At 38.2% G+C, this 20499-nt stretch overlaps 1 protein-coding gene across 1 annotated transcript in view; it reads left to right on the top strand.

Moving 5' to 3' along the window:
- Positions 1 to 20499, top strand: part of LOC139695466 (uncharacterized) — a 360744-nt gene that overhangs the window by 254997 nt on the left and 85248 nt on the right. Inside the window, exon 3 of the mRNA XM_071594252.1 lies at positions 666 to 794. Coding sequence (XP_071450353.1) covers positions 666 to 794 — 129 coding nt within the window. The remainder of the gene's footprint in view (positions 1 to 665; positions 795 to 20499) is intronic.

Below are 20499 nucleotides of genomic sequence, written 5' to 3'. Positions count from 1 at the left end.
CAAGTGAAAACTATGATATGGCGCGTGGTTTTATGCGGCTCACAAACTTGGTCGTTGAAGCACGATAACAGGATTAGATCGGAGGCTTTTGAGATGTAGGGGGTTGATGGATGGGAAAGGTATAATTGACGGATGGGAAATCATACAAAGAAGTATTAGCCATGGTGGGGGAGGTGAAACCGTTGTTAGAAGAAATCAAAAGAAAGTTAAACAAATGGGATATGGGCAAGAAAAAGCTAGGGATGTTAGATGGAACAAAATGAGATATGGTTTGCGGAATATAGGAATAGTTTATCTATTGTGTGGGGTGTCAAATTATGTCTCGGTTGATAAGGTTGAGAAATGCAGTGGCGTTTAGTTTGTGTTAATCCAAAACATACCTTAAACGTGAGACTGCCAAATGATAATGATCTGAAGATCAAAATAATAAGTCAATTACATTATTTCTAAAAACATCAACGTTAAACAAAAATTTCAAGTCCCATTCTGTGAAACCTAGCCCACATAATGCTACCTATAAGAACAAGCAGAATAGCCTATTAGCTTTGATAGATTGACCTTTATAGAAGAGATGTTTATTAGTTACCTAAGAGCATTATGCTACAAAAATTTTATCTTACTTCACTTTTAAATTATTGGTTTCACTATTATTTCCTCCGACTCAGGTGCTGACCAGCGCGTGGACGGAGTTGATGCATTCTCACATTGTGCCGCCGAAGGGATTATGAGCGGAAAATACCGTCAACAATTTCCAAAGAAAAAGGACACGCTGTGGCAGTCAAGGCACCGGCAAGGTGAGTATCTCGTGTATTTTAATTGGGGGGCCAATTATATTGGGCCCGGTACAAAAAATCATGAAAAATGAGCAAACGTTGCGGAGACGGCGCATCAATCCACATATAAGCCTTATAATTCACGAACGTGATAATTAGGAGCTGAGAAAATCTCAATTATCTCAACAGATGCCTGCGATGAGATGATTATTTTAGTCACCTTAATCAACATTTATTCTCCTCTCTCCCCAAAAAAAAAGAATTTTGCACAACGATATGAAGTAGAGTACTGCACATAGACCCATGTTTTTAAACATTCATATCTTAATCGACCAGACAAAACATTTCCATCGTATCTGGGCCTATTTTAATAAACTGCAAGCTTATGTTTTAAAATGTTGCATTAACGGCTTTATCAACTGGAATAACCTGGTTTGGCAGGGTCAAAAATTCTCTAACTAACCATGCCCCTCGTCTTTCATGATCACCTTCAACTAATCCTCCAGTGACCAAAACATCTTTGAAAGAAAACGTTGGGGGCATTGGTGGTTAAGGAATATGGTCACGTACACCCTCCCTAGACCTTGGCTGGGGAGGAGGTGTGAAGGGAGAAGCTGACAGTAAATTAAACTTCTTCCCCTCGTCCCATTCATCAACGCTCTTGTTGTTTACAGTCGCACCCGTCCCCTTGTCCTGAACTCTCTATTTATTCCGAATTTAGCCGTTTGTCTTCGGAGAGCCACCGCCTCCCCAGGAAAGTATTCTTTCTCACCCAAGAATCATTCTCAACTAGGGCCTCCCTTAGTTTTCCACGAAAAAAGACCACTACGCGTGCCACCCACGGACTTAACCCATCTTCAGTATCTCTGCCTACCACTCAAGCAGTCTCACGCGCGCGCATCGTGAAAATATTCTGGCTGGTGGGGCAATCGTAAGGGGTTGGTGGGAGATATTCATCCAGGCTGTCCCTCATTTGCCTGTTTTTCATAGTCTTCCTAACTTCCATCTTTGGTTAAGGATGGAATGTATTACCCAAGGGACCCATTTCAGAGAAGTATCACTGAGTGACATTCACTTATGAGTAACAATTATAGGAGTACCAATTATAAGCGCTCATTTCACTCTAATAATTACATTGGCTAAACAGTTTTTGATGTTAAGATGCGTCAACAAATTTATATTGTAAAAAGAAAGAAAAACGGTCGAAAAGGTATTGTTTCCAGTAGAAATTTATTTTTAAAACCGTTAAGAAAGAATCTAGTACGTATGCCATTAGAACACGTTCTATATATTCCCAACGCGGTAAAGATTATTTGAGTCGTTCGCATCGCAATATTTCCTGGTAAACACATTTGATCTAAATAAGAATATAGTAACATGGTTGAGATACTTTGACACAGTTTTAGTCATAACTTTTAAGTAGGTTTCAATTTTAAGGTGTGTGGTAGAATCTACCCTGAATTAGGAGGATCTAATGCAGTCATCACCTAATCCTTCGGGAAAAGTCTCGAGTCTTGGAAGGGAGCATTTTAAACAAATATTCATCGATTTTTGCACGCTAGTAAGTGAAGGAAGGAGTCTGAAGACGAAGGTCGACTCAAAAACGGGAATGGCTACTTCGAATCGCCCAAATGCCTCTGACTCAAGCTCTTTCACTTGCTCTGAGACTATAAAAAAGAAATAAACGCACCGAAACATTGACCTCTGGAGAGAAGTAGGAGGCACTTATTTCATTTTATTTCACTTTGGGCGTTGGGATGCCGATTTTCTGCCCAGGGCGTTCTGTCCCCTGCGTTATTACTTTCCCCGTCTGAGAACGCGCCCGTTCTTATCCCCACTGTCGTTTTGGGTAGTGATGAACGCCCCAGAATGCTCTCCGGTGACGTGTTTACTCTCACGGCTCAAACATTTCCTCATAAAACCCAGTTGTCACGTCTCATTTTTACGGCCTCTGTCCCAAGTTGACGCGAGAAGGAGTGCGCGCGGATCTTTTGCTTTCAATTAAATCTCTATTGAAGCCTCAGTATCTCTCACTTTAACTGTCCACGAGATTTAATTTCCACTTCGCGCCGCCTTGGCCGCAAATGGAAGGTTTCGGTGCGAGCGTGGTCTCAGGCTTTGCTGGACGAAAAAAAAAGGAAAGTAGGTAAGCGAGAAGAGTTTTCCCGCCAATCGCAATGGCGAGCGGAGAGCAGAGCAAATTCCCGACGCGGCAGACGGGCGTCCCTAAATCGGCTGTCGCCAGCGCGCAGATGGACATTTCGGACCTGTATCTTTTCCAGCCCCTAGCTATAATCATTGCCGCTATCATTGTGCGCAAAAAGCAAACCAATGCCACAAAGCCCGCATTTGTTTTCTGATGATCCTCCAAGGGTGTCTTAAACGAAAGTGGATGATTTTTTCCCTTCGTCACCACTTGAGGCTCTGCAGTCATTCGAGTATGAATTATCATATAATTTGTGGCCGGGACGATACACATTAAAAAGACGCAGTTAAATTTAATCAAATTCACTGGCAGTATGGACGCTAACACGCGAATGAGCTCTCAGTTCACGAGTGTATCTTAAGTGTGTGATTTACATCGTTGCCGTTGAAGGCACCCCATCCTGCTTAACGTAACATATTTAACCAAGTCATACTAAATAATTATTTATAGTTTTTTTTCCGGAAATTATGTATGAAGCTTATTTCCTCTTCAGATAAATCAGCACAATATTTTAGATATTTTAGCACCTTGCAAGCCACCGCTAAGGTCAATGGCAGGGGATGAATACACACCAGATTAATGTTGACCCGAATATATTTTCGACATCGCTGTTAAGGAGACCTTCCAATTTACGTAAGAGCGTCAATCTGTAATTCAACCTTCGTTCTATGAGTGATTCCCAGCCTAGCTGCTCTAAAATTTTGGATACGCTGTTAAGTTTATCATAACAACGTTTTAAAAATCTAGCTCCTCTACGTTGCACGCGATCCAATTTGGTAATTAGTCCAACTTCGTGAGGATATCATATACTTGCAGCATATTCTAAATGACACCTAACCAGCTACAGATAACTTTTCTCTTTTACCATTCCATCAAGTTTACCCAGGACTCTTCTAATAAATCTTAGCTTTTGTTGGCTTGTCTAGATATTCCCCGTATGTGTTTCAGTCAGGAGAGGTCATGAGTGAGAGTAACGCCTAAATATTGAATCGAGTCCGCACATTCCATAGCGGTGTTCCAGATGCAGTAGACGTTTTTTAAGTGTACATAGACAAAATGGGAGCATAGCTGGTACGTTTCCGACTGCAATCCGGTGCAAATTACGGTATTGCCTTCGGAGGAACCGCTTCTAAAATCCAAGAGGTACTATTTCGTAGTTTTTAGAACGCGTGCTTGTGGAAAAATGAATGGCACAAGAAAAGTTACTGGCTCCCTTACCTGATTATCATACCATGCCCTACGGCTTTATATTGCTCAAAGTTCTTCCCTCGCTCATTTAAAACTAAGTATCGGTTGATCAGTGTGAAGCCGGCGATTAAAAAGATAGCAATTAATGCAATGTAGCCAACTAAAGTCAATAAAAACAATGTACATGCATCAAAAGACAAGACGTCGAGTGAAACAAGGAATCTGAACAGATAAAAATATTTGGTAAATGGGCAACATTTGAAGCAGAAATTTAAGGGAGGTGCAGAGAGTTATGTGTGGATGGGTAGAGTGGGGAAGTTTTGCCTTCCTTGACTCTGTGTACGAATGTCCGTGCTGGCAGAATTATCAATGGTGTCCGATCCCAACAATACCTTCTCGAGTCTGACTTCTAACTACATTTTATACTCTTTCCTCCGGGAAGAATGCTAAATTGCACATCTCTTTCTTGAAGGATTTCTTTCTTCTCATTTTTCTGAATATAATATACGTACTTGTACCCCTAAAGGTTTTTTCTCAAATAGTTCTACTTTAACCAATTTCACGATTTATGGTGGAAAGATTGAGTCCTATTTCGATTATTTTTTAACTACAATATTTTTACTATCTTAAAGATAAATTCGATGGCTGAGGACGGCAGTTAGCACTGGAGAGCTAGCATTTTCAAGATCTTGGAAGAAATTAAATGCAAACAAGTAGATATGCATGCAAAGCGGTCAAAGAAAGTATGCTAATTTCTGTAAATTATTAATAAAAACTGAGCTTATGCCTTTTGCTCGCTATCTTGTTGCCTATGCAAATGGAAGCAGACCTGAAAAATGTACTATTAACCCTGGGTCGTTAATGCTATAAGGAACATCAAATAAGTAAATAAGGCAGGCTAAGACCACTTAGAATAATCTACATTCATGCAAGACTAGGCCAACGCTGTATTCACATGACTGATTTGCACGTTCGTCATCAGTTAAAAATGCCGATTCTAATTTTAAAAGCCATTAGAAGAAACGTTATTTGAAGCACATGGGGAAACATCTAAAATTAAATTTATAGTCTTGCTCGGAAGGAAGGACTGAATTAAGTTGGACAAGTAAGCTGCTCATAGCTTACCGGCCTATCCCGAATCAGAAAATCCCCTCGGCCCTAAATAAACTCCTGTCGGTACTGCAAATGTAGCCCTTCTACTTCCTTCCGAAATATAAAACACTTGTCCAAACGTCCTTTCTTTGCGGCTGCTATAACTCGCGGTTTCCCCCCACAGCGGGAACTCCATGTGTCCTCGAAACGAGGGACATGGCCTATCTCCCCCTCCCCGTTGCTTTGGTATCTTGATAGAGGTCCTGGCCCAGCCAATATGGAGGCGCCCACAAGTCCCCTCGATGCCTCCCCCACCTTCTCTGCACGGGTACGCTTCCCCTTTCCTCATCTGTATCCGCACGAATTGGTGACCAATGGGGGTTCCCTGCTAGCGACACCGTGCACTACCGGACGTCCCACGCTTGGTAGTAATATACCCGGACACGCCCCCTTGCTCTCTTTTCTTTCTCGCCATTATAAAGTCGCCTCTTCCGCCTTAAGTGGACCTCTCCCCGACTGTCGAGACAGATTCCACGGGGATACGAGTTACCGCTTTCCATTACCTATCTCCTCCCCCATATTCCCGCCCACCCTTGAGGACAAAAGAGAAGTGCTTCATGGCAGGGAATTTGTTTGTTGGATTATAAACGTAGTCGTATGAGCGTGAATAATTGTTCCCTTATTCAGAAAAAACAAACCCTTAAATATTAATACCGATTAATCATATTATATGCTCCAAATTATGCCGCGTCTTCATAATAACTCTAGGAACCCGCAAAATAATGTTTTTGTTATTCATGATGAGCACGGAAAGTTCTGATTCCATACTCGTTTAACCTCACTAGCTGTACTCCTTTAATACAACCTGAGCACGCCCTGGATTTAAAAAGGAAATATTTCCCTTTTGTATTCCTCATACTGACCAAAAGTGGACAGAAAACTTGTTTTTTTAATCAATTTCAATTATCGGTTCATTTTCATTTTTAAATTTGAACTATGTTCACAGAATATTCTCTATTTGTTCAGTATTAGTAATATTAGAGAAAATAAAGAAGGTAATTTGTGGAATTACAGACACCTGAGAATTTTGAGATGATTCAGGATTTTAGAGAGCGGAGGAAGGGGACGGAATGATAGACATCGGAAGTATTCAAAGCTAATCATTACATATTTTCGCGATAGTCGTTGACAATATTTTCTCATCTTACTAGAGCGCAACATGTTATATTTACAATGAAAAACCGGTCTGTGATATTCGAATGTCTCCAGGACGATCGCTTTTTGGTCAACCCTTCGATTCCACGTGTGTAGTACTGGAAGCGCTACGGAACCATGGTTCACCTGATTTTGCAGCCAATTAAAAATCCGTCACCGCAACCACTCAAACCAAGACATTGGCGTTACTTTTAATTCCGCTAACAAGGCAAATTAGACAAATCTTAATTTTCCTCCACATGCAGAATATTACAAAATCTAAGAAAATAAAAATTTTCTAATGTGTTCTATAGAGCGTCTACAAACTTGACTTATTTTCAGTTCCGAAAAGGAATAAACAAGATTATATTTTTTTAAACATTTTTGTCGTAAAATTCGATATCAACATCATTTAAAAGCCTGCAAAATATATTAAACTTTTGCTGCTTAAATAACATAATCATTTGCTTAAGTTTGTCATAATTTAGTACACATGCCCTTTGATTAAAACTGGACACAAAGAAGTGCCCTCATTACAAGTATTAATCGAAATTCAAATCTAAGGGCATTATTTTTAGGTCTTCTATGAATATATTCTCAATCATTGAAATCCAAACTAAGGGTCCGAATTAAGGCTTATCCTTAGGTAATATGTTTTAATAAAACTAACCAACCAAATAATCCATTTCCATGGATTACGAGTGTCACAAAAGTAGTCAAAATTTAGGAATTAGTTTTTACTAATGACCATATGTTGTAAAGGTATAATGGAGTAAAAAATTTAGAAATGACCTCTAAAACATATTTCGCCGACCGTATTAGAGTCATAAAATAACTAAGAAGTTATTCATAAAAATCTAGCTCAATTCTATAAATTTTACATTTCATGGTTTTTATCATCGATGTAAAAGTTTTCCTAAAATCTCATTTTGAATTATATGTTTTAAGAAAAGTACCACAGCATGTCAAAATCTACCTTAAAAAGGAAAAAAAATTAGTGATAAAAATAAACCCCATCACGGAAAATAACAGATATATTGTCCCTGTAATCGACTGACTAGCAGGACCAGAATACCCTTATTGTTATTACCCTTACGATTTTTGAAAACAATCTATATTTTCTTTCGAAGAAAATAAGCTTGTAGTGCTGACGAAATTCTGCTTTAAAAGCGTTTCATAACTCCTCTGAAATATAATATTCTTTAGAATATCGAAAAATTCGTAGATATTTGCTAACATAAATCAACAAAAATATTTTATCAAATTTACCACCTATTAAATTCAATCACCAAGGCAATGACTTCAAAGTATGCTTGATAATAAATAATTACGAATCATCTTTTCTCTAAAGAATAATGAAATTCATGTTCATAAGAAAGAATTTTACGGCAAAATGTCAGGTAAAAAAGGTACTCCTAACGTAAAATTAGTTCGAATGAAAATTTTTCCATTGCAAAATTCACTATCGCGGTAAAAATTTCCAAAATGATCATGAAAGAGTGGTACTTTGAGGTATGAGCTTACATGTGTTACGCTGCATGTGTATACTGACTGCAGGCCTCGGAGGTGAAAGAGATCCTTCGTTTTCCCTTCAATATTAATTTTCTGGTTCTTCAAATGTGTCCTCACCACCTTATATCGAGCAGTGAAGATGTTTTTTCCATATTCGAGCAAAACTCAAAAAGCTCGCTCGTACCCGTCGATATCTCTGTGCAGGAGCATCGCCGTACATTGGATGCTCATGAGGTTTTAGCCGGCTACTTCACACTTAAAAGGGGTTACGTAAACCTGATAAATAAAACTCGAGGAGGAATTATGAGTGGAAATGTCAAAGTGAAACCGGCTAACGATATCGTCTTACGATGGGAGACAGCGGCTACGTGCGGAAACTTGTAAAAACAAACGAGCGACGCCATAAAAAAGCGTGTTCCAAATGCTCTTGCCAGTCAGCTCAATAAAACCGACCGCCGGTCGGGATAAAAGGCTTAGCTGGAAAAAGGAGAAATATCGGAATGATGTATTAATAGCATAGAAAACTTGAGAAATCTTTTTTTCGGGTACCCGGCTGGCAAAATTTTTTCACCTCTCTATGGCAAACGCTCTTTCGGTTCATCCCCTGGAAGAGAGAGTTGAAGGTAAGAAAAAAGGAGTACTGGTCCACGCGGGAATTGGATTTGCCGAGGTCCTGCGCGACAGCTTCATTCATTCCAATAACCGCTTCAACCTCCGAGCAAGGTTTTTCTTCATGCCGCATGCTATTTCCCCGCCCTCCCAAGACCCCAACCATCCATCCTATATCTCCACCTCCGTCTTTGACTTCCTTCGCTTCGCGCCGTTCTTCTGCCCTTCCCTGTATCATCTCCGCATTCTCACGTCTTCCCTTGCCATTTTCTCCGGTCCCAGGAACTGCAAACGTTTTGCACTCAACCTTAAGTTTTTGCATGTTACTCATAGCAATGAGTTGGCTATACCGTCTTGATTTTATTTAAATTCAAAAAGTAGCTATTTTTTCAACGAAAATCATGTTTGCACCTAAATCCATAATAAATAAAAACAATTTTTTTTTCGAAAAAGTATGCTACTTCACACGAAAATTCTGTCAGCTACACAAAGAACATAATGAATACGCCATTGCGTTTCTCGCATTTGAACAAATACATTATTTCAGTTGATTTAATTGGTTGTATACAATTTACTTCCATTAGTACTTAGTATTTCAGTACAAAAAAGGTTGGATTCAACGCCCAATTACGTACATGGTTTTATGTATATCTTCAACGGTTTTATAAAGCATTTTTATGAGTAAGGATCTCCGAAGATAATACTCATGCGAAATTTCTCAACATAATGAACAGAATTCTATTTAATTATTAAATAAAGATCAGTACATCACCAGCCGGAAACGATAGGATTGGTTTTAGCAACCAGGTGACATGTTCAAGTATCAACGAGATTACCTTAAGATGTATGGTAACCACCACAAGATTACTGGAATGTGTAGTGGCCCATTGAATGAAACCGGTATTAGCATATTTAAGTTATCACGAGTTCTAAAAATGTTTTTCTTGTTTTATTTTTTGCAATGCTCAGGTAATACATGCTCGAAATCTCTCGGAAAAATTGTCTCGGACTTTTGGGTGGACATGCACAATCAGCTTAATGCCTTCATATATGATCATATATTTCTCTTATAAGGTTAATTCTAGATACTTAAATAAGTTACGCCGTAGAGAAGGGTGACAGAAAAACGTATGAAATGAGATGCATGGATTAAAACCGATTTTGAATGATGCCAAAGAACATTACAGACAGTAATTTTTACGAATATTATAACAAATAAAACCGAAGCCTTGAGAAATTTGAAGTTTGTGAAACTTTTACCAGAGATAAACTTCATGGATCACGTTTTCGATAGGGCTAATAATGATTATCCCACTGACGTTGCCTAATGGGAACTTCACCGCATTCACCCACTAGAATATTACGAAAGTTTTTACGCGGTATTATTAGTGTTGAATCCTGAAATATCAAATGTTAAAAAAGGCAGCTACGATGAAGTAAATATCGCATGCGTCTCCTCAGAATAATTTACCCGAAGATCAGTAAATTAATTTCATGCATTCTCATCACAGATTTTAAGATGATATTCGCAAAACATATTATTATAATTTTTGTTTCAGCTCAGATAATTCACCGTAGACGCATTTTTAAGTTAAAGCAAACTATATCGATGATGCGCGAAATTTCATCCAAAATTCATTTCTCAGTCATATCTTTTAAAATGCGTTTCTCAGTGATCATTTGTTCCTAAGGGATTATGATATACTTTTAGAAGTAAATCGTAGGCGAATTTTCTTGAACAATTTAAAAATAGAAACTAAGAGCCACATAATTTATGAATATGGACAAAATCTAGGCTAAAAAAGCTATAATACAGGTACATTGTCTACTGAAAATTAAATATGCGTTAACATTCGTCCTTTCCTTAGCTTTACTTTCATTTACATCTTTATGCATATTTCACTTATCTCCAAGCAATTCTATTCATTTTTATCAGTTGATGAAAGTTTTTACTTTTATTAATTACGTATTTTTTATTGATCCTCGTAAGTAGTAAATTTACCATTAATGTTTTAATTGAATCCTATGGAAGATAAAATTTACCTTCAAACGTTTTATTTGAAGATGGATCCTTTGAGCCTTTTCTTGCGTATGCACTGAGAAACGTTTAACGTTGAGGTTGACTACATACTGTACCGGTTATGCCCACCTGTACCTACGTATCTCGTTAAAAGGAGCAGATAAATACCCTTTCGGAACGAATCCCGATAAATATACCAAATGTATGCTTTCATAAAGAATAATAACCCAGGAACTAGACGGTTGAAGACAGTTCCATACTTTTCAGATACAGTTTAAGAACCTGCAAAAACTGGAGTGTCTCCGTGAAACCCGGTTGTATTCTCAAATTTCACGAGTTCCCTTTTTCCTCCAAGATACGCATTCCAAAGAAACTGCGGGAGATGCCGCAACAGTAACTTTTAACGGAGTCATCCGCTAATGTGCATTTTAATGCAACAATGAATTTAATGCAACAATGATGATAATGATGATTTTTACCCTCTGAAATTGTTGCATTAAAAAGATACGCATTGCCTGTGATTGAAGAAACTAACTGAATAAAATGATCTCATATATCTATTAAATTTTTAAATAGTACCCTTGGGTATGCTTACACAACACCTTGAAAGTTGGAATGTTGTCCTGTAAACGATCGCTTCGAAAAGTAATGAGGCTAATTTCTGTAGAGGGGGTTTTCTCAAGCTTTCGGGGAAGAATCGATGCCCAAGGCAAAAGTTAACCACTGATTTTAATTGCTCGAGGATTGCAGAAATGACAATGAGAATGAGCTCTGAGGGCGACCGTCGACTAGCGGAAATCAGGAGAATTTGAACAAATCACGGGATGTTTTAAATATTGACCGTCTTTGTTCGACTGTGAATTCACGATTTGACCGTCGTAACCGCACCGCTTGAACGTCATAACCACACGGTTTGAACGATATAACCGCACGGTTTGACCGCCGTAACCGTGCGGTTTGACCGCCGTAATCGTGCGGTTTGATTAAACCGTATGCCGGTTTAATTAAACCGTAGGGTTTACCCCGTGAGTGACTAAGTTTCGAAGTTTCATAATATTTTATACTCTCATGTCATATCCACTTGGATTATAGAATGTAAAAAGACCTCGCACTTTCTCGAACAAATTATAATTATTTAGTGGTACTACAGTAACACAACTCTCTGGTAGTTTTCCTTGCCGTTGTTTCACAACTCTTTTAATTGTAAACGCACGTATTACTGCCCAAATATTCATGACGAGATAAAAATTTATCATGATTCAAATTGAAATACACAGATTTTGTTTGATAAAAACGAATATGAAACGAAAAACACACAAAATAGGAGCCTAAGACTCTTAAATATTTTGTTGCTACAAAGGTAAAAATTAAATGGAAGTGATGGTGATTTTTTTGCACAGCGAAAACAACTGGGAGGGATGATGTTAACTAAGACAAAATTAAGATACATAACGAATATGTGAAAATATGTACTGAGTGAATGCGCCAAAACTGGTCTTAGATCATAAATTCACGTGATAAGTATCACAACACAACCAATTCTATTAACATTGCGATTTAAACTTATGTTCTAATAGATTTTCGTGGCTCACTGTGAGATTTCTTCAGGGTGTTACATAGTGATAGCACACGACAGACTATCAATAACGATAGATTGAAGTCTCGGACGATGACCACTCATTTAAAATAGGCTTAATAATTCGTTCCTCAGCGTGGATAAAATGATATTTTCTTACCCAAACCCCTTCCACTGATTCAACCCACTCTTTTCTGTGTAATTTAGTAAGTCATCATTCATGTGAACCCTGTTAACCATTGGCTTTGTTAACTCGGTAAAATAGCCCGACAGTTAATGTTTTCACTCCTTATCTCTATCATCTCTCCGAATCCTCCATTTGTTTTCATATGGAAGCCAGCGACTTTCTCTTTGGGGGTACCTAACTCTGAAGAACTAACATTTCAGTGAATAGCGAGCAGCATACTGATACACTGAATGGTGTATCGTCCATTGAAGACTGGGTTCGAATTCCAGTTTCAAGGCAATACATATAATCAATGAGTTACAATATGGAGTAATTGAAAAACAATGAAAATATAGGAGCCAAATAAGCATAAAATAACTTCCGTTTCCTTCACCTTGCCAGTTTCCTTCGGAGGAGCAAAAGCATTTCTTTGGCGTCCTTCTTAAGCATAAATCTTTGTCGAAGCCGGGTTTCTATCTTCCCTCATACTCACCCCAAATCCTCACCCACGCCCTCTTAATTCATAGCCCTCACACGCGCAAATGATAAAAGCTATCGAAATAAAGCAACGTCACGCCATAATAACTACTATTGCCCGTGAGACGCCGGTCTACCTAATAGCCACCGCGCTCGCTGGACCTTCTCCCGTTTCCTCATTAACATTTATTCCTCCTCCTCATTAGCATTTATCCCAATCTCTTTTATCCTCCAAAGTAATCTGTCCCCCTATCCTCTTCCATCCTTTAGTTCCTCCCGTCCTTATGTCCAACTCGCAGACAAACTTGGTCTCACACCACTTCCATTCACGACACTCCAACAAGATGGACCGCAACAATATCTAACCCTTTGGACCTCCCACTGCGACCAATATCCCCATACAAGTCTCATAATATATAATCTTGTTCTCCCTCCTCCTCGGTTAATTCATATTACGTCCCCATGAAATATAAACCAATGAGTTTCTTCTTTCTTATACTTTTCTCGCAGCCCAATAGGAGAGACGCGCTGTCCATCTTTGTTCTCCTTAAATATCCACCCGAAATGACCACTTTCCGCATATCAAGTTGCTAATACATTTTTTATTGTCCTTTATTATTATTTTCTTGACGACACCCCGTCGAGATGAGGAAAATTTATTTACAAACCCTGGTTCTAGCGTTGGATATCATTCCGTTAATGACTGAGAGGGAAGGCAAAAATAGTTTCTGCGCGAAAATAGGTAACCGGAGATACCTGTGGCAATTTCAACTTCCCAAAGAATAAAAGAATATGCTCACCTATGAAAAACTGAAATCCAAACTTCAGCAATAACTTCACGCTGCTCTTCCTTTGCACCCAGAATACGTTATAACTTCCCGAGAGCAATTAAAAGAAACAACGAGGCAGTTTTATTAAACTACGTAAATACGAGTATAGGCCAACGATAATAAATTAGGTGACTAATTTTATGTGAACTTTCTTCAAAATTTCTTCACCATTCCCCTGGAAATCCCCCAGTTTTTCTTCTTCGAGGAAACCGAAAAATATAAGCCATCATAACATGAAATAAACATAGGAAGAGAAGAAGCAGGAAAAGGATTTCCTATAAAATGATACCCTTCAAGCGCTTATCATGGATATGAAGAGCCCATATTCTAAGTACGCAATTAAAGTCAAGAAAGAAATTTATGAATATTTATGATGAAGTAGGGGAGCAAGCGATAGACGAATTTCTACGATGAGTAACTATGGCGGTGGTTTCAATTTTTTTTTCTCCTGAATAAGAACGGTGCTAGGAGAAAACCAGTATTCGAATCTTCTTGTGCCCTTTCTTTCAAAACTATGACGAAACCTTCCTGTCTAATTACTTCCGATTGGAACTGATCTAAATATATGTACCTTTATATCACTATGCCCTGACAAGTTTCAAGAGTTACCATCGAATATCATCCCCAACGCCAGCAACTCTGTTCTTGGTCAAAGAATTACGCAGCAGGAATACTTCGACCGGCAGTTATTAGACCCAGAAGTAAATTCGATAGAAATAAATATCTAACTATCATAACACTTCGACGATTCATTGCAAAGAAAATTATGCCGTACTTTGCCATAAATTGATTTCCCAAACCAAACACAGGATGAGTGACAATCGAGTAACAAGTGCCGCAAAATGTGAATGCACACAGCAGAAAAATCCCCGCTTAAATTTATTGCAAAAATTGACTCCTTTCAGAACGTCAAAAAAAGGCAATTCAAATTTTTTCACAAATTTTATTGCGACCTTTATTCTAATCCCAAAGTTATTAATATGGGGAGCGGCGATTCAAGGCCACTGCTCTATCAATATATTCTCGCTTTATAAATCGATACTTTAGATTCGTCTTCCCTTCTACACAACGTTCGCAAAGCCATAAAACTGTGTAAAGAGTCAAACGTCTGCGGACATTTATACGATATAATTTCCTTCTCGAATCCTTTAATTTTAAATTGGTAGCATTCTTATGCTCCGCATTAGTATTTCAATCTATTCAAATACAATTCGGTACTTGGATGGTCAATTTTATTTGGAAGCAGATGAATGGTGCCTGGTCACATATGCCTCAGAAGACGTGCTAAGGAAATATTTCCTTTCTTGAAGCCACACAGTGGTGGTTAAATAGTTTGAACTCTGTCACATTACCCACCAATATGATTACCTCGCGGCTCTGAACAGATGGGTGTGCGTTTCGGGCAGAATGAGCTTAGCCTTTAAGAGCTCTGGCATAAGTACCGATTTCAACACAATTTATAATGACAATTGATTCCTAACTTTAAAAAATTTGGCAGTAAAATCTACCTAATGTGCGTGTAGGAAAGAATAGAATGTCGATGAGGTACCTGGGAGGAGGCGATGTGGGCAGCAGTCTATCCGGCGCCATCTCCCACTCGAATCTTTGCCCTAAATTTTTCCACACAAATTATTTTCGCAACTCCTTTTTGATTTCGTTAATATTCATCACAAATACATTGTTTCACTTTTATTAAATTATCAACATTTTATAGATCGTATAAATTATTTACAGAAATTCTCCGGTGCGGAATCATGAATATCCATGAAGACAATTATTGAAAGCTTCAAATGGGGAGCGCCACGAGGCATAATAGAATCCAGTAGGGGCAGCGCCAAGAAAAAGGGTCGTCTGCAAATTAATGAGTAATTCATGTAAATAAACAAATCTAATTCATAGTGGCCAGGGCCAAGAAGTTTTTTAATTATCGTTTATAGTACACGCTTTGATCGATTGGCGTGGTTAGAGCCTGAGCGGTTTGGTGGTGTAGTAGACCTAGCCAACTGCGCAACCTGGAGATTCGGGTTTTAGATAGATGCTTGCCGTAAAACCCGTGCAAAGAAGCTTGGTGATTTTATATGGAGTATTACGGAAAGAGTGGCAAAGGAACAGCCCTCTATCGTGAATGTGAAGTTTCACTCACGTCAGTCAAGTGGTGAATGAAAAGTGCCCCTTCCTTTCTTTTCCTTACTCGACTTAGGGCCATAGGAGAAAAAAACGGAGCTGTATACAAAAGCATCGGAAAGAGTTGGAGTTTGTTTTGTGTTTTCCCAAACAAAGAGAAAATAAGGATCTTGTTTTGAACCAGGCATATTTTTTACTTTCTTTCCCCCCTCCCTATTTTCACACATGATTTCCCAAAGCCAGAACGGCACCTTCTGGGCAATGGCTCTTACTTCTACAAATATTTCATAAAAATAGAAAACAAAGATGAATGTGCCTCGAGAGAGCTAACTCTTAAGATTCTTACAACTGCAACGTGAAGCGATACAGAGTATCGATTGATCTTTCGGCTCTTAAGCGAGAATTAAAGATTCGGTCACCGCCTTTCAGAATATAAACCATAAACACAGTAATCAACCCGAAGGTCGGTTTGGTAGGTGATGGTAGTGTTCACCCAGTACTATGTCCGACGGCGTGTAAAATTCACACATCAGGGTGGAGGGGCAGTGCCTTTCCCTACACCGCTTATGGCTTCCCAGGAAGATCTGGTTGGACCCGAAAAATCATATAGCTTGTAGGAAGCAGCAGGTCCCCAGAGAGGCATGCCTGGGAATCGAACCCGGGCCCTCCGGTTAGTAGTCCAAGGCAGCATTTCCAACAAATGCAAAAATCAAGAATATTGATACTCATTTTGACCCGTTTTACATTCGAACATTTCTTTGGCGAAAGAAACAAAGTGGTCATAAAAAAGGATTACGGTTTCACCATATGTTTAGACATAAGATATTCCCCTTGTGTGTGTGTTTGTGTATATAAAAAACACACACACACACACATATATATATATACATATATATGTGTGTGTGTGTGTGTGTATATATATATACACATATATATTTTTATATAGACACGCACAATATCTGGTCAGTGGTGAAATAGCAAACTGTGTTTTTAACACCTCGCCAAAAGGAAATTTACAAAATGTCATAATTCCCAGATATTATTGATATATTTTTAAAGCCGACAGAATGATTAAATTCTTGATTTTCGGTGTCAATGTTAAACTGGCTCAGTTTCAAGACTTAAATACCACATGACCTCATTTTCACTGCTGAATTCAGCGGAGACAACCGGTTGATACAAACAATGAGGCAATTGACCCATTTTTCCTAATAAATCCATTGATCTTCATTTCGCTTTCTTAAACTCGACCGTTTCATGTAAATACTCTGCTATTCCCTAGGATACATAAATTCTTATTTACGATTTCAATTGGAAGTAATGTTCACCTTAAATTAAAAAAGTTGGAATGGTATCAATGCGGTGAAGCATCTTTAGGATATATTTCGTGTAGCGCACCTTAAACCACGAATCCACTGTCAATTGTTACAGGGGTGACGATTCCTATTCTTCTTCTCGCCCTCAGTTTATTATTATTTAATAAACGCATTCCGCAAAGTACAAATGAAAGTGAAATATTATTTGTTAAAAATATTGAAATAATGATTACCCACGTACTAGTTTATTCAGGAGTCGTAAGTATTGGCTGGCGAGATAAATATTCAATAAATACCCATTTATTTACGTAAATCCATTCACATCACAATACGGCATCGTGATTTGGATGACGCCATTTATTTTGGTGACCATCATCCCAGAGGTAACATTGCTTAGAAAGCTATTAAACTATTTTCACATGTTAACTTGGAAACGTTTACACCATTAAAATAGCCGTGCACATATAACAACTGATGAAGGAATGAATAAAAGACGTTTTAAAATAGTCACGAATCTAATTTCATTCGGCGCCCTCGGCATTCTTTACCTACACGCTTTTCCTCCTCGTCCGATGCGAATGTGCTAGGAATCGACCACATATAACACTAACTTCTACTTTATGAGGCAATTTAGCTTTATTCGGCAGACCACACAGAGGAGTTTTAAAGCCTCCTAATCGCGCAATCTCGAACTTTGAACTTATCGCACCAGCGTCAAGTCAAAATTCCAGTGCATTCGGTGCGTGGATCCTTTCAAGTTTTCACCAAATGATATTCTTCCCAGGCTGTTTTGTCTAAACTTTATGGAGAACCATGGGTTCTGTATTTATGATTATTCATGCAATAAATAACCTTGCGTTAATGTAACTCAACTGTGCATGTATCATCTTTTAAGTAAAGGGCCGAAATTTCAAAAGTCAACATTTTAAAATCCCGATTCTCTGTAGTACGCCATAAAGCAAGCTGGTTTGTTATGGGTGGAGGGCGGACATACAGATCCGAGGCCGGGGCCTAAATTCGAGTACTCTCTTAACAAACCCAATCAAAATTTAACTGTTCTAATTTCCTATCATAACTGACTGGAATCCGTAAGTGAAGTGAAAGTCCTTCCCCTGAATTTGTGAACTACATGCACAGTAGTACTTAGTCTGAGATGAGCTATGTCCACATCTTTCAACAAAAATCTTAGGAATGATTGCTAACGTGGAGATGGCTGTAAAAATGTATAGTGTAATAATCAAAGTAATTTCATCATTTTGATAAGAAATTCGGCGGTATTGATCCATTAAAAGCCGGAAACAATCTTAGATGAGTGCTTTTATGCATTATGTCCGAAAATGTTTAGCCTACTCGCGGACAACATAGAATTTTGGGACAGTTTTATCTTTAACGCAAAATCCGGCATAAAAATTTCGAAACTCGCGGGTCAGCCCGTGGGAAATGTATTTTGAAACCACATAATGCCGTGCAGCCATTCACTACATTTTATATTATAATACCTAATTATAACTCAAGGAGAATATCTCAATTGATGCTTCATTTAAGTGAGGAAATATTTATATTTGAATATCTATCGATATTGATTTGCTCTCTCCGAGCAATTTGAGCTGTGGTTCATGTTTATTTTAATCAAAACCCTAAGTTTACTTGCACTTATAGACATAAAAAGGATTGAAAATAAATTTTAACAGCAAATAGCACAATTGTGACACATTTATTTTGAATCAAATGATTAAATTTCGATCTGCCGAAATATATGAGAATAATAATACAGATTGAGATATTAAAAGAAAATTGGCTGAGAAAATTGAGGATTCGAATGGAAGTGGATTTACACTAATGCTACAGGGCGCGGACACATAATTTCCTTGTTTCAAACGCAAAATGCTTCCAAAAAAGGAAGTTATTTCGCCTCACCCTGTAGTATTCCCGCATTTTCCTACGGACATCTCCACACTAACTTGCATTATTTTGTGTTTACTCATTTTTTGTGATTTAAAATTTAATTAGACCACAAGAGTTATATTTCATGCATAGGTTTACTTAGCTGAAAACATGTAAGCAGTATTTTTGCCATAGTGCTAAATAATGAGGGTGTATAAGTACAGATGAGCAGTTTTGGACGTCATCGGTTTTATGTATTCATGACTTTTTTGTAAGTTAAGACGAATGCCCTGATTTAAATATCCATGAAAAGAGAAGAATGTAAACCAGACCACACACTGTTTCTCTCGGAATGGAATGAAAAAATATTTAAACTCCACCCAAATACCTCGTGATTTAGAATTCATTATCACAACTGTTGGCACCCGAGTCAAAATCACGGGATTCCATAATTACAGCTTTGAAAAAAATGCCCAAGAGTTGCTGCTATAAAATAAAAAAAAACTTGCAAAGCAGTATGCATTCAAAGATTGTACAAAATTAAAAATAAAATTATTATTTAAGAATTGATTATTTTGCTACTGGAAAAATAATTCTAAACTTCGAAATATTCCTGGAAGTTAATTTATGCAAGTGGTCGACTTCATAGGCGAAAATTAGACCTTCAGGACTCCATTACATTCAACCAAATTGTTACAAAACATACATTTCCTCGGCAGGACATCGCTATATTATCTTTCGCAGATAAGCAGGTCATCCACGACGTAACTTGACGAAATGAAATTATGTTTAAGATAAGTCATACGTATTGACGTTAACAATAATAGTGTTCCGATCCTCATTTTTATTAAATGGCGCTCTAGAGGAAGCTATTCTTAAAATATTTGTTCCTCCGCTAATCCTTAGCGTAATTACGAAACCGCGCTCAGTCACTAACTTGATATTATTTCCATGCATAAACAAGAGGTTTCCTTTTCCCTTTCACTTATAACATAGTTTACATTTCGGTAAGTAAGAAAACTCAGTTAAACAAAATTCAAGTACTCTAATCCACTCGGAAATTCGCACCAGATATTAGTGCTCAAATAGACTCACGACCACTCCATGAAGCACATACGAAAATATCGTCACAAAAACGGCATATTTATGGCTGGAAAACTGAACATAGACCGGTAAAGGTGAGATTTCACTCACCGAGACGGTTTATACTTGCCCGTTCGGGCAGTCAATGAACAGGGACAGCAAGCATTGCACGTCTGCCCCGCAAACCGTCAAAGAGCATTCTAAAACGTGTCTTTGGCTATCTCTCTCTTCTGCCTCCTTTTGATTTTTTTTACCACCGAATATGTTTTGGTCCAAACCTCAGGAGGACTCATGCTCAAACGAGAAACTCTGAAGAAACAAACAAGATGGGGGAGATACACACGCGCGCGCGCACACACACACACACACGAACTCACGTGCAGGCAAGCTCACACACACTCGAAGAGAAGCGAGTATTAAGTCATGGCCACTATTTCTGTCTTATGCCC

Source organism: Hetaerina americana, unplaced genomic scaffold (assembly GCF_022747635.1).
Source record: "Hetaerina americana unplaced genomic scaffold, ioHetAmer1.1.p SCAF_6, whole genome shotgun sequence".
In the NCBI taxonomy this organism is placed as follows: Eukaryota; Metazoa; Arthropoda; class Insecta; order Odonata; family Calopterygidae; genus Hetaerina; species Hetaerina americana.
Note: the sequence above shows the minus strand (reverse complement) of the source record. Positions and strands in the feature narration are given on the sequence as shown.